General features: G+C 54.4%; 1 protein-coding gene across 2 annotated transcripts in view; it reads left to right on the top strand.

Moving 5' to 3' along the window:
- Positions 1–15,844, top strand: part of TESK1 (testis associated actin remodelling kinase 1) — a 48,317-nt gene that overhangs the window by 21,753 nt on the left and 10,720 nt on the right. For both annotated transcript variants that reach the window (XM_069963349.1, XM_069963348.1), the window contains exons 3-5: positions 11,055–11,176; positions 14,169–14,217; positions 14,315–14,461. In XM_069963349.1, coding sequence (XP_069819450.1) covers positions 11,055–11,176; positions 14,169–14,217; positions 14,315–14,461 — 318 coding nt within the window. The remainder of the gene's footprint in view (positions 1–11,054; positions 11,177–14,168; positions 14,218–14,314; positions 14,462–15,844) is intronic.

Raw genomic sequence — 15,844 nt, 5'->3', positions numbered from 1 at the left:
TATATATCAGGCACCTGTAGTAGTATACAGGGTCGGGGGACTCCCAGGAGTCCGGGCAACAGCTCATATATATCAGGCACCTGTAGTAGTATACAGGGTCGGGGGACTCCCAGGAGTCCGGGCAGCAGCTCATATATATCAGGCACCTGTAGTAGTATACAGGGTCGGGGGACTCCCAGGAGTCCGGGCAGCAGCTCATATATATCAGGCACCTGTAGTAGTATACAGGGTCGGGGGACTCCCAGGAGTCCGGGCAGCAGCTCATAGAAAGATTCTACTCTGATTTCCTCGTTTTTCCTGTTCATGGTGGTTTCTACTGGTTTCTACTGACTCCTAACGTTTAGGACTGTGACCGTCTTGTGGTCCGTGAAGTGGTGTTGAGGACGTTGTGGTCTCCACCTGGCCTTCTCTAGAGGCCGATCACCCAACCACCAGGTTGTGTGCTGTGTGTGCTGCACGTCCATGGACACTTGTGATCTTCTTCCTCCTCTGTTGACTTGGACCTTCTCACGATGAGAATAAGATGGGGCCTCAGGTTGTGTCCTTGTTGAGGATCTTGTTCCTTTCGATCTCTGGGTGTTGAGAACGTCCGTCCTTAGATGTGCCCATACTTCTCTCCTCCTGTATCATCCAGCCTTCATCCCCTCGTCCAGGAGTGTGCTCCTCAGGGGGCTTCATCTTACATCTCCATGCTCTATGGTCCGGTTTGTTGGCCAGTAGTTATATACCAAGTATATGAGGATTCATGTATCTCGGCTACGCTGCGGATCTCCCGTATCTGAGTCCTTGGGGTACATTAGGTTGTGAGTGGTAATAGCCATTAGTGCTGGGACAGATTTGCCACCTTCCTAACTGGACCTCCCCTTAGACTGAAGCCGCCCCGGGGATCAGCTGACTCCACAGATTTGGCTTCTTTAAAGGGGAAGTCTGTCACAGCGCCAAAAAAAATTGTTGGGTCTAGGGGAACATAAAAGGAAGCCATACTTACCTGTCCTGGTGCCCATGTAGCACCGCGTTCTTCTCCGGGATCCCAGCCCACTGTCTTCTCAGCTCTCCGGCCACGTCACAACTCGCCAGTCAGTGACTAAGGTGGGACACCGCTGCAGTCACTTATCGGTTGAGCACTCTAAACCCCACCCTCTTGTGACGTTCAGCCTGAGTCTAAAAGTACCAAGAAACAGGCAGAAGAGGACACCCGGGAGGGTACCGGAGCCCGGTGATGGGGCACAGCGCCGACACAGGTAAGCATGTTATGTGCCAAAGCCCCCCACCTCCGCCGCAATCCTCCGTTAGTCCCCAGCAATTAGTATTTATTGTGCGAGAAGTATAAAGGCCGCCAGGAATATGCGGGTGTGACCCCAGATAGTGATGGACGGACCTCTCAGACTGTTCAGGTTCGACACTGGTCATGTGATTCCTTGTGACTGCCCAGGTTGGATGCCGCCCTAGGGAGTCCTGGAAAACATGGACACAGCCCTGGGCATATGGCGGGAGCGCTCAGAATTACTTCTCCGGTCCTAAGCTGGTGCCCCACCTATAATGCAAGAGCGTACCACTATAAATGTTCAGGAACCCCGAGCACCGCAGGTCATGTGATTCATTAGTCACGTGCCGGTTATGGAGCGTCCGAGGTCATAATCATGTGGCATTTATTGGACCGGATCATCTGGTAACCGCGCAGCCGGCTGCGTACACGGAGGGAGGAGTGTGCCCTTACTCATCTATAATTACTGACCTTACAGTGCTAAACGTTACTAGCGGAGACTGTAAAAGTATTCACACCCCTACACGTAGTCATTATACTGTCAGTAACTGGATCCTGCAAAGTGATCCCTGTGTAAGTGAGAAAGGGGAGAACCTGGCGGTGTATGGGGAGGAAGGGGAGTACCTGGCGGTGTATGGGGAGGAGGGGGTGTACCTGGCAGTGTATGGGGAGGAAGGGGAGAACCTGGCGGTGTATGGGGAGGAAGGGGAGAACCTGGCGGTGTATGGGGAGGAGGGGGAGTACCTGGCGGTGTATGGGGAGGAAGGGGAGTACCTGGCGGTGTATGGGGAGGAGGGGGAGTACCTGGCGGTGTATGGGGAGGAGGGGGAGTACCTGCAGTGTATGGGGAGGAGGGGGATGACTCTCCAAGATTATCCATTCCTAATCTCCTCAGACCCACCAAACCCCCCCCCCCCCCCCGTGTTCGCCCACCGCACATTGTACGAGGTGACAACACTATTATCCTACATGGGAGGGGGAAGCTAAGGGGCGGCGTCTGGGCTGCAGCCGTATACGGGGAGAGTGATGTCAGCCGCAGCTGCTGGAGACACCGGAGACTCACACACCCCGCCATGTGTACTAATAAGGAGCGGAGACACTGAGGAGCATATCATCACTCCCATCATCCCTGACCCCAGGAGCTGACACTCTAATCTCCTATCACACACAGTGTATCATCACTCCCATCATCCCTGACCCCAGGAGCTGACACTCTAATCTCCTATCACACACAGTGTATCATCACTCCCATCCTCCTCCCTGACCCCAGGAGCTGACACTCTAATCTCCTATCACACACAGTGTACCATCACTCCCATCATCCTCCCTGACCCCAGTAGCTGACACTCTAATCTCCTATCACACACAGTGTATCATCACTCCCATCCTCCTCCCTGACCCCAGGAGCTGACACTCTAATCTCCTATCACACACAGTGTATCATCACTCCCATCATCCCTGACCCCAGCAGCTGACACTCTAATCTCCTATCACACACAGTGTACCATCACTCCCATCATCCTCCCTGACCCCAGGAGCTGACACTCTAATCTCCTATCACACACAGTGTATCATCACTCCCATCATCCTCCCTGACCCCAGGAGCTGACACTCTAATCTCCTATCACACACAGTGTATCATCACTCCCATCATCCTCCCTGACCCCAGGAGCTGACACTCTAATCTCCTATCACACACAGTGTATCATCACTCCCATCATCCTCCTCCCTGACCCCAGGAGCTGACACTCTAATCTCCTATCACACACAGTGTATCATCACTCCCATCCTCCTCCCTGACCCCAGGAGCTGGCACTCTAATCTCCTATCACACACAGTGTATCATCACTCCCATCATCCTCCCTGACCCCAGGAGCTGACACTCTAATCTCCTATCACACACAGTGTACCATCACTCCCATCATCCTCCGTGACCCCAGGAGCTGACACTCTACTATCACACACAGTGTATCATCACTCCCATCATCCTCCCTGACCCCAGGAGCTGACACTCTAATCTCCTATCACACACAGTGTACCATCACTCCCATCATCCTCCTCCCTGACCCCAGGAGCTGACACTCTAATCTCCTATCACACACAGTGTATCATCACTCCCATCATCCTCCCTGACCCCAGGAGCTGACACTCTAATCTCCTATCACACACAGTGTATCATCACTCCCATCATCCTTTAGGTGATTGTCCTTTTGGGTCGTTCTTGCAGCTTGAGGTTGTGGGGGGGCCGTTCTTCTCATCTGACGTCCACTCATGATGTCATTGTCCTCTCAGTGATCACAAGGGATCCAAGTCCCCAGATACAAAGCCCCCAAACCATGGCCGTTCCCCCTTCACCATGCTGCTCAGCTGGGCAGGGGGCTCTTCTTCCTCTTATGTGTTGTACATTGGTGCTTTCTTGTTCTCTTCTTCCTCCTCCGGCTATATTTTCCCATGGATGGGGGAGGAACCTTCTATGGTCTCCAGTAGAGTTGAGTTATTCGCCCAACTAAATGAAGCCAATCGATATGGTTGATCAGCAAGCGACTTATCAGCCTGCTGCCTCTCATCTCTGCCCTTCTCCCTGCCGCTTCTCTCCGGGGGTCGGGAAAAAGCTGTGTCCAGTCCTGGGAAACTCCTCCCTATCCACCCGAGCTGGAGCAGAGCAGGGTGGAAAGGCGGCCGGCTGATAAGTCAGTCGCTGATCAAAGCGATTCGCTAATCTCTGGTCTCTAGCGGCCACCATGTCTGATTGAGCAGTGGTGGTCTCTTCTACCACCACGTCCGTCGTCTTTGCTTCTCCATAGTGTGCACACGGACAGAGGGTTTGGTGTCTGTAGAGTCTTCTGCTGACCTCGTGCTCTTCCCCTCGGTCTCTGTCACCGCTCAGGATCTCTTGTAGTGTCCTTCATCTAACATTCGGTAACATTTGCCGCCATTGTGGGTCTATAACGCACCATCTCCGAGAGGGGTGTGTATGGCAGTGTTCACACTGAGCCGTCTTAAAGGAGAAGTCCCTCCAAATTTAAATAGGGGAGGAAGGTGGTGGTGCTGGGAAATAATAACCTCCCCTGTCCCCTGTTCCTCCATGGTGCTACTCCTGCTGACCACTGCTGGAAGTCACGGCCCGGCTGAGCGATTGTCCCCAAGGCAGTCAGTGACTAATACATGTCCCGCCCCAGTCACTGATTGGCTGAGTCACAGATGGCTTTCAACGGGACGGATGAGTTAGGGACCCAGACCCCACAGGCCTGTAATGTGACCCCCCCCCCCCCCGGGACCCCATAACCTGGATGTCCCTTGTGGTATCAGCAGCAGATCCTGTCAGTTGTAAGGTGCAGATCACTGCCCATCCCTCTCACCATCCCCCTCACCATCCCTCTGCCCATCCCTCTCACCATCCCCCTCACCATCCCTCCGCCCATCTTTCTGCACATCCCTCCGCCCATCCCTCTCCCCTTCCGTCTGCCCATCCCTCCGCCCATCTTTCTGCACATCCCTCTGACCATCCCTCCGCCCATCCCTCCGCCCATCTTCCTGCAAATCCTTTCTGCACATCCCTCCGCCCAACCCTCTCCCCTTCTGTCTGCCCATCCCTCTGCCCATCCCTCTGCCCATCCCTCTGCCCATCCCTCTGCCCATCCCTCTGCCCATCCCTCTGCCCATCCCTCTGCCCATCCCTCTGCCCATCCCTCCGCCCATCCCTCTGCCCATCCCTCCGCCCATCCCTCCGCCCATCCCTCTGCCCATCCCTCCGCCCATCTTTCTGCACATCCCTCCGCCCAACCCTCTCCCCTTCTGTCTGCCCATCCCTCCGCCCATCTTCCTGCCCATCCCTCCGCCCAACCCTCTCCCCTTCTGTCTGCCCATCCCTCCGCCCATCTTTCTGCCCATCCCTCTCCCCTTCTGTCTGCCCATCCCTCTGCCCATCCCTCCGCCCATCTTCCTGCCCATCCCTCTCCCCTTCTGTCTGCCCATCCCTCTGCCCATCCCTCCGCCCATCCCTCCGCCCATCCCTCTGCCCATCCCTCCGCCCATCCCTCTGCCCATACCTCTGCCCATCCCTCCGCCCATCCCTCTGCCCCACCATCTTGTCCTCCGCTTATAGTGCATCCTGCCGCCATCTCTTCCCTGTTCGTATGATGGAGAACGTCATCCATCAGACCTGACACCTTCTTTCATTGCTCCAGTTCTGACACCCATTTTAGACACTTTCGGACGGGGACCAGGGTCACATGGTCCGTGTGTCCGTTCTGTGGGACCTCATACACCATGAGCCGCCATGTCCTGTGTGGTCTGACACCTGTCCGTCATTGCCAGCTGGACATTTTTCAGCAGTTTGCTCTATGGCAGCTTTCCTGTGGGATCAGAGCAGAGGGGCTAGGCTGTGGCCCCCATAACCCTGTCCCTACACACTAGTTGTCCCTCCTTGACCCCCATGACCCTGTCCCTTCCACCATGTACGGGGAACCCCCCACAAGTTGTGACCCCGGCGTCTATATATCTCAGTCCCTGGTATCACCTGTCGGGGGTATTAATGTTCTGGCTGATGGCTGACAGTCTGGTGATGACGGCCGCACAACCTTCACATTCCAGTCTTATCACGGCCAACGCCTCCTGGTAGCAGGCGGAGTACCTGTCACCGGGAGCCGGAGGAGGTCATGTGGTACAAAGTGCACGGGGATGGTGGTGAGGAGGCACAATCTATGACATCACAGTCACATGTCCTCCCCCCATCCCCAGCAGCAGTGGTCCGGTGCCCCCCTCCCCCATCCCCAGCAGCAGTGGTCCGGTGCCCCCCTCCCCCCATCCCCAGCAGCAGTGGTCCGGTGCCCCCATCCCCAGCAGCAGTGGTCCGGTGCCCCCCTCCCCCATCCCCAGCAGCAGTGGTCCGGTTCCCCCCATCCCCAGCAGCAGTGGCCCGCTGCCACCCTCCCGCAGCAGCAGTGGTCCGGTGCCTCCCTCCCATCCCCAGCAGCAGTGGTCCGGTGCCCCCCATCCCCAGCAGCAGTGGTCCGGTGCCCCCCTCCCCCCATCCCCAGCAGCAGTGGTCCGATGCCCCCCATCCCCAGCAGCAGTGGTCCGTTGCCCCTCCCCCTATCCCCAGCAGCAGTGGTCCGGTGCCCCCTTCCTCCATCCCCAGCAGCAGTGGTCCGGTGCCCCCCTCCCCCCATCCCCAGCAGCAGTGGTCCGGTGCCCCCCTCCTCCATCCCCAGCAGCAGTGGTCCGGTGCCCCCCTCCCCCCATCCCCAGCAGCAGTGGTCCGGTGCCCCCCTCCTCCATCCCCAGCAGCAGTGGTCCGGTGCCCCCCTCCCCCCACCCCCAGCAGCAGTGGTCCGGTGCGTTTCCCCCCCCCCCTTCCCCATCCCCAGCAGCAGTGGTCCGGTGCCCCCCTCCCCCCATCCCCAGCAGCAGTGGTCCGGTGCGTTCCCCCCCCCCCTTCCCCATCCCCAGCAGAAGTGGTCCGGTGCCCCCCTCCCCCCATCCCCAGCAGCAGTGGTCCGGTGCCCCCCATCCCCAGCAGCAGTGGTCCGGTGCCCCCCTCCCCCCATCCCCAGCAGCAGTGGTCCGGTGCCCCCCATCCCCAGCAGCAGTGGTCCGGTGCCTCCCCCCCCCCCCCCCCCAATCCCCAGCAGCAGTGGTCCGTTGCCCCTCCCCCTATCCCCAGCAGCAGTGGTCCGGTGCCCCCCTCCCCCCCGCCCCCCCCATCCCCAGCAGCCGTGGTCCGGTGCGTTCCCCCCCCATCCCCAGCAGCAGTGGTCCGTTGCCCCTCCCCCTATCCCCAGCAGCAGTGGTCCGGTGCCCCCCTCCCCCCCCCCCCCCCATCCCCAGCAGCCGTGGTCCGGTGCGTTCCCCCCCAATCCCAAGCAGTAGTGGTCTGTTGCCCCTCCCCCTATCCCCAGCAGCAGTGGTCCGGTGCATTCTCCCCCCCCCCAAGCCGCAGTGGTCAGGACGGGGTTAATAGTGAGGAGCCGCCATTCTTGCATCTCTCCTGCACCCCCACCCCCCTCCTATGTGCAGATCACCTTTTCAGGTCAGAACGGTTCCCGGGTTTACAGTCTGCAGGTCACACCGTATTACACAACATTATTACAGCGCTTATTACTTATTATTATAACGTGATATCTGTAGATGGAACAATAACGGCACTCCAGGGTTATAATGGTCTTATCCGGGGTTATAACGGTCTTATCCAGGGTTATAATGGTCTTATCCGGGGTTATAATGGTCTTATCCGGGGTTATAATGGTCTTATCCAGGGTTATAATGGTCTTATCCAGGGTTATAACGGTCTTATCCGGGGTCATAACGGTCTTATCCAGGGTTATAATGGTCTTATCCAGGGTTATAACGGTCTTATCCGGGGTTATAATGGTCTTATCCAGGGTTATAACGGTCTTATCCGGGGTTATAATGGTCTTATCCGGGGTTATAATGGTCTTATCCAGGGTTATAACGGTCTTATCCGGGGTTATAATGGTCTTATCCGGGGTTATAACGGTCTTATCCAGGGTTATAATGGTCTTATCCGCGGTTATAACGGTCTTATCCGGGGTTATAACGGTCTTATCCGGGGTTATAACGGTCTTATCCGCGGTTATAATGGTCTTATCCGGGGTTCTAATGGTCTTATCCGGGGTTATAACGGTCTTATCCGGGGTTCTAATGGTCTTATCCGCGGTTATAATGGTCTTATCCGGGGTTCTAATGGTCTTATCCGGGGTTCTAATGGTCTTATCCGGGGTTCTAATGGTCTTATCCGGGGTTATAACGGTCTTATCCGGGGTTCTAATGGTCTTATCCGGGGTTATAACGGTCTTATCCGGGGTTCTAATGGTCTTATCCGGGGTTATAACGGTCTTATCCGGGGTTATAACGGTCTTATCCGGGGTTATAACGGTCTTATCCGGGGTCATAACGGTCTTATCCGGGGTCATAACGGTCTTATCCGGGGTCATAACGGTCTTATCCGGGGTTCTAATGGTCTTATCCGGGGTTATAACGGTCTTATCCGGGGTTATAACGGTCTTATCCGGGGTTATAACGGTCTTATCCGGGGTTATAACGGTCTTATCCGGGGTCATAACGGTCTTATCCGGGGTTATAATGGTCTTATCCGGGGTTATAATGGTCTTATCCGGGGTTGTAACGGTCTTATCCGGGGTTATAATGGTCTTATCCGGGGTTATAACGGTCTTATCCGGGGTTATAATGGTCTTATCCGCGGTTATAACGGTCTTATCCGCGGTTATAACGGTCTTATCCGGGGTTCTAATGGTCTTATCCGGGGTTATAACGGTCTTATCCGGGGTTATAATGGTCTTATCCGGGGTTATAACGGTCTTATCCGGGGTCATAACGGTCTTATCCGGGGTTATAATGGTCTTATCCGGGGTTATAACGGTCTTATCCGGGGTTCTAATGGTCTTATCCGGGGTTATAACGGTCTTATCCGGGGTCATAACGGTCTTATCCGGGGTCATAACGGTCTTATCCGGGGTCATAACGGTCTTATCCGGGGTCATAACGTTCTTATCTGGGGTCATAACGTTCTTATCCGGGGTCATAACGGTCTTATCCGGGGTCATAACGGTCTTATCCGGGGTCATAACGGTCTTATCCGGGGTCATAACGGTCTTATCCGGGATCATAACGGTCTTATCCGGGGTTATAATGGTCTGCAGCGGCCGTTGTGTCCCCCTCCTCCATACACGTCTCCCCCACATCTGTCAGGTTTGGGGGCTGCTGATGGGGGCAGCATCCTACGTGCATTTTCTATTGGGTTCCAGTCCTCCCGGGTGGTTCGGGGCTGATTCCTGACCTTAATCACAATTCTCCTTACCCCACGAGGGGAGATCCTGCATGGACCCCCAGACCAGGGAAGATTGACAGTCATCCTGTGTTCTCACATAATTACTCCAAGAGTTGTGGCCTTCTCAGCAAGCTGCTTTGTCCTGTAGCCTATCCCAGCCTTGTGCAGGTCTACAATATTGTCCCTGGTGTCCTTAGACAGCTCTTTGGTCTTGGTCATGGTGGAGAGCATGGAGTGTGATGAGTGTGTGGTTAATAAGCAGGTTATGTGATCAGGGCCCCTTATACACAGGACAGTACCCTCTATGGGATGGATAATAGGCAGGTCATGTGATCAGGCCCCCTTATACACAGGGTAGTACCCTATATGGGATGGATAATAGGCAGGTCATGTGATCAGGTCCCCTTATACACAGGGCAGTACCCTATATGGGATGGATAATAGGCAGGTCATGTGATCAGGTCCCCTTATACACAGGGCAGTACCCTATATGGGATGGATAATAGGCAGGTCATGTGATCAGGGCCCCTTATACACAGGACAGTACCCTATATGGGATGGATTATAGGCAGGTCATGTGATCAGGTCCCCTTATACACAGGGCAGTACCCTATATGGGATGGATAATAGGCAGGTCATGTGATCAGGGCCCCTTATACACAGGACAGTACCCTATATGGGATGGATTATAGGCAGGTCATGTGATCAGGTCCCCTTATACACAGGGCAGTACCCTATATGGGATGGATAATAGGCAGGTCATGTGATCAGGTTCCCTTATACACAGGGCAGTACCCTATATGGGATGGATTGTAGGCAGGTCATGTGATCAGGTCCCCTTATACACAGGGCAGTACCCTATATGGGATGGATAATAGGCAGGTCATGTGATCAGGTCCCCTTATACACAGGGCAGTACCCTATATGGGATGGATAATAGGCAGGTCATGTGATCAGGTCCCCTTATACACAGGGCAGTACCCTATATGGGATGGATAATAGGCAGGTCATGTGATCAGGTTCCCTTATACACAGGGCAGTACCCTATATGGGATGGATTGTAGGCAGGTCATGTGATCAGGTCCCCTTATACACAGGGCAGTACCCTATATGGGATGGATAATAGGCAGGTCATGTGATCAGGTCCCCTTATACACAGGGCAGTACCCTATATGGGATGGATAATAGGCAGGTCATGTGATCAGGTCCCCTTATACACAGGACAGTACCCTATATGGGATGGAGAATAGGCAGGTCATGTGATCAGGGCCCCTTATACACAGGGCAGTACCCTATATGGGATGGATAATAGGCAGGTCATGTGATCAGGTTCCCTTATACACAGGGCAGTACCCTATATGGGATGGATAATAGGCAGGTCATGTGATCAGGCCCCCTTATACACAGGGCAGTACCCTATATGGGATGGATAATAGGCAGGTCATGTGATCAGGGCCCCTTATACACAGGACAGTACCCTATATGGGATGGATAATAGGCAGGTCATGTGATCAGGGCCCCTTATACACAGGGCAGTACCCTATATGGGATGGATAATAGGCAGGTCATGTGATCAGGTCCCCTTATACACAGGGCAGTACCCTATATGGGATGGATAATAGGCAGGTCATGTGATCAGGTCCCCTTATACACAGGACAGTACCCTATATGGGATGGAGAATAGGCAGGTCATGTGATCAGGGCCCCTTATACACAGGGCAGTACCCTATATGGGATGGATAATAGGCAGGTCATGTGATCAGGGCCCCTTATACACAGGGCAGTACCCTATATGGGATGGAGAATAGGCAGGTCATGTGATCAGGGCCCCTTATACACAGGGCAGTACCCTATATGGGATGGTAATAGGCAGGTCATGTGATCAGGTCCCCTTATACACAGGGCAGTACCCTATATGGGATGGATAATAGGCAGGTCATGTGATGTGCTGATGACGGATCTTTTTCTCCATGTCTCCAGGTGCGGCATCGTCAGTCCGGCCAAATCATGGTGCTCAAGATGAACAAGATGATGAGTAACCGCGCCAACATGCTCCGAGAGGTGCAACTGATGAACCGGCTGTGTCACCCCAATATCCTGAGGTAACACTCACCCCAATATCCTGAGGTAACACCCCAATATCCTGAGGTAACACTCACCCCAATATCCTGAGGTAACACTCACCCCAATATCCTGAGGTAACACTCACCCCAATACCCTGAGGTAACACTCACCCCAATACCCTGAGGTAACACTCACCCCAATACCCTGAGGTAACACTCCCCCCAATATCCTGAGGTAACACTCCCCCCAATATCCTGAGGTAACACTCCCCCCAATATCCTGAGGTAACACTCCCCCCAATATCCTGAGGTAACACTCCCCCCAATATCCTGAGGTAACACTCCCCCCAATATCCTGAGGTAACACTCCCCCCAATATCCTGAGGTAACACTCCCCCCAATATCCTGAGGTAACACTCCCCCCAATATCCTGAGGTAACACTCCCCCCAATATCCTGAGGTAACACTCCCCCCAATATCCTGAGGTAACACTCCCCCCCCCCATATCCTGAGGTAACGCTCACCCCAATATCCTGAGGTAACGCTCACCCCAATATCCTAAGGTAACACCCCAATATCCTGAGGTAACACCCCAATATCCTGAGGTAACGCTCACCCCAATATCCTGAGGTAACGCTCACCCCAATATCCTGAGGTAACGCTCACCCCAATATCCTGAGGTAACGCTCACCCCAATATCCTGAGGTAACGCTCACCCCAATATCCTGAGGCAACGCTCACCCCAATATCCTGAGGCAACGCTCACCCCAATATCCTGAGGCAACGCTCACCCCAATATCCTGAGGCAACGCTCACCCCAATATCCTGAGGCAACGCTCACCCCAATATCCTGAGGCAACGCTCACCCCAATATCCTGAGGCAACGCTCACCCCAATATCCTGAGGCAACGCTCACCCCAATATCCTGAGGCAACGCTCACCCCAATATCCTGAGGCAACGCTCACCCCAATATCCTGAGGCAACGCTCACCCCAATATCCTGAGGCAACGCTCACCCCAATATCCTGAGGCAACGCTCACCCCAATATCCTGAGGCAACGCTCACCCCAATATCCTGAGGCAACGCTCACCCCAATATCCTGAGGCAACGCTCACCCCAATATCCTGAGGCAACGCTCACCCCAATATCCTGAGGCAACGCTCACCCCAATATCCTGAGGCAACGCTCACCCCAATATCCTGAGGCAACGCTCACCCCAATATCCTGAGGCAACGCTCACCCTCACGTCACCCCAATATCCTGAGGTAACACTCACCCTTGTGTCACCCCAATATCCTGAGGTAACACTCACCCTTGTGTCACCCCAATATCCTGAGGTAACACTCACCCTTGCATCACCCCAATGTCTTGAGGTAACACCCTTGCATCACCCCAATATCCTGAGGTAACACTCACCCTCGCATCACCCCAATATCCTGAGGTAACACTCACCCTCGCATTACCCCAATGTCCTGAGGTAACGCTCACCCCAATATCCTGAGGTAACACTCACCCTCGCATCACCCCAATATCCTGAGGTAACACTCACCCTTGCATCACCCCAATGTCCTGAGGTAACGCTCACCCTCACATCACCCCAATATCCCTCACATCACCCCAATATCCTGAGGTAATGCTCACCCTCACATCACCCCAATATCCTGAGGTAACACTCACCCTTGCATTACCCCAATATCCTGAGGTAACACCCCCCCCCCCCAATATCCTGAGGTAATGCTCACCCCAATATCCTGAGGTAACACTCCCCCCAATATCCTGAGGTAACACTCCCCCCAATATCCTGAGGTAACACTCCCCCCAATATCCTGAGGTAACACTCCCCCCAATATCCTGAGGTAACACTCCCCCCAATATCCTGAGGTAACACTCCCCCCAATATCCTGAGGTAACACTCACCCTCGCATTACCCCAATGTCCTGAGGTAACACTCCCCCCAATATCCTGAGGTAACACTCACCCTCGCATCACCCCAATATCCTGAGGTAACACTCACCCTCGCATTACCCCAATGTCCTGAGGTTATACTCACCCTCGCATTACCCCAATGTCCTGAGGTAACGCTCACCCTCACATCACCCCAATATCCCTCCCGTCACCCCAATATCCCTCACATCACCCCAATATCCTGAGGTAATGCTCACCCTCACATCACCCCAATATCCTGAGGTAACACTCACCCCAATATCCTGAGGTAACGCTCAGCCCAATATCCTGAGTTAACACTCCCCCCAATATCCTGAGTTAACACTCACCCCAATATCCTGAGGTAACACTTACCTTCGCATCACCCCAATATCCTGAGGTAACGCTCACCCTTCCATCACCCCAATATCCTGAGGTAACACTCAACCTCAGATCACCCCAACATCCTGAGGTAACACTCCCCCCCCCCCATATCCTGAGGTAATGCTCACCCCAATATCCTGAGGTAACACTCCCCCCAATATCCTGAGGTAACACTCACCCCAATATCCTGAGGTAACACTCACCCCAATATCCTGAGGTAACACTCCCCCCAATATCCTGAGGTAACACTCCCCCCAATATCCTGAGGTAACACTCACCCCAATATCCTGAGGTAACACTCCCCCCAATATCCTGAGGTAACACTCCCCCCAATATCCTGAGGTAACACTCACCCTCACATTACCCCGACCCCCCATGGTGCATGGTGTGCGTCTTCCCTCATTAATAGCCCATTGTTGCCCCTCCCCCACCCTGTGTCTAATGCAGTGACATGCGGCAGTGGGCGGAGCTTATCACTGTCACATGTTTGGTCCCAGCCCTCCTCCCCTCATTGATAGCCCTCTCGGCTAGTTGGTGCCCCCAGTGACACCCGGCAGTGGGCGGAGCTTATCTCGCTCACTCTCACATCATGTTTGGTTCCACCTCCCCTCATTAATAGCCCTCTCGGCAGTCCATTGCCCCTCCTCCCCCATGTGCGTGTGATGCGGTGACGCCCAGCAGTGGGCGGAGCTTTTCTCACTCTTGGTTCTTTCTCTTGCTCAGGTTTATGGGTGTCTGTGTGCAGCAGGGGCAGCTTCACGCCCTGACGGAGGTAAGTGGGGAGCAGGGGGTCAGTGACCGCAAGCAGCTGCAGAATGCCGCCACCCGGTGCATGCTGGGATACCTCCTGATGTCTCTTCTCTCCGCAGTATATTAATGGCGGGAACCTGGAGCAGCTGCTGCAGAGCGAGAGTCCTCTGTCCTGGACGGTGCGGGTGAAGCTGAGCCTGGACATCGCCCGAGGCCTCCGCTACCTGCACTCCAAGGGCGTCTTCCACCGCGACCTCACCTCCAAGGTAACCGACCCTGTTATATATCATCCTCCTCCGCTGCGGGGTCACCGTGTCCCATACTTATCCCTCTGTTATATATCCTCTTCCTCCTCTGCGGGGTCACCGTGTCCCATACTTATCCCTCTGTTATATATCCTCTTCCTCCTCTGCGGGGTCACCGTGTCCCATACTTATCCCTCTGTTATATATCATCCTCCTCCGCTGCGGGGTCACCGTGTCCCATACTTATCCCTCTGTTATATATCCTCCTCTTCCTCCGCTGCGAGGTCACCGTGTCCCATACTTATCCCTCTGTTATATATCCTCCTCCTCCTCCTCTGCGGGGTCACCGTGTCCCATACTTATCCCTCTGTTATATATCCTCCGCTGCGAGGTCACCGTGTCCCATACTTATCCCTCTGTTATATATCCTCCTCCTCCTCCTCCTCTGCGGGGTCACTGTGTCCCATACTTATCCCTCTGTTATATATCCTCCTCCTCCTCTGCGGGGTCACCGTGTCCCATACTTATCCCTCTGTTATATATCCTCCTCCTCCTCCGCTGCGGGGTCACCGTGTCCCATACTTATCCCTCGGTTATATATCCTCCTCCTCCTCTGCGGGGTCACCGTATCCCATACTTATCCCTCTGTTATATATCCTCCTCCTCCTCCTCTGCGTGGTCACCGTGTCCCATACTTATCCCTCTGTTATATATCCTCCTCTTCCTCCGCTGCGGGGGTCACCGTGTCCCATACTTATCCCTCTGTTATATATCCTCTTCCTCCGCTGCGGGGTCACCGTGTCCCATACTTATCCCTCTGTTATATATCCTCCTCCTCTGCGGGGTCACCGTGTCCCATACTTATCCCTCTGTTATATATCCTCCTCCTCCTCTGCGGGGTCACCGTGTCCCATACTTATCCCTCTGTTATATATCCTCCTCCTCCTCCTCTGCGGGGTCACCGTGTCCCATACTTATCCCTCTGTTATATATCCTCCTCCTCCTCCGCTGCGAGGTCACCGTGTCCCATACTTATCCCTCTGTTATATATCCTCCTCCTCCTCCGCTGCGGGGTCACCGTGTCCCATACTTATCCCTCTGTTATATATCCTCCTCCTCCTCCGCTGCGGGGTCACCGTGTCCCATACTTATCCCTCTGTTATATATCCTCCTCCTCCTCCTCTGCGGGGTCACCGTGTCCCATACTTATCCCTCTGTTATATATCCTCCTCCTCCTCCGCTGCGGGGTCACCGTGTCCCATACTTATCCCTCTGTTATATATCCTCCTCCTCCTCCGCTGCGGGGTCACCGTGTCCCATACTTATCCCTCTGTTATATATCCTCCTCCTCCTCCGCTGCGAGGTCACCGTGTCCCATACTTATCCTTCTGTTATATATCCTCC

The sequence above is a fragment of the Dendropsophus ebraccatus genome, chromosome 3 (genome assembly GCF_027789765.1).
Source record: "Dendropsophus ebraccatus isolate aDenEbr1 chromosome 3, aDenEbr1.pat, whole genome shotgun sequence".
Lineage (NCBI taxonomy): Eukaryota > Metazoa > Chordata > Amphibia > Anura > Hylidae > Dendropsophus > Dendropsophus ebraccatus.
This window is presented reverse-complemented; position numbering and strand designations above follow the sequence as displayed.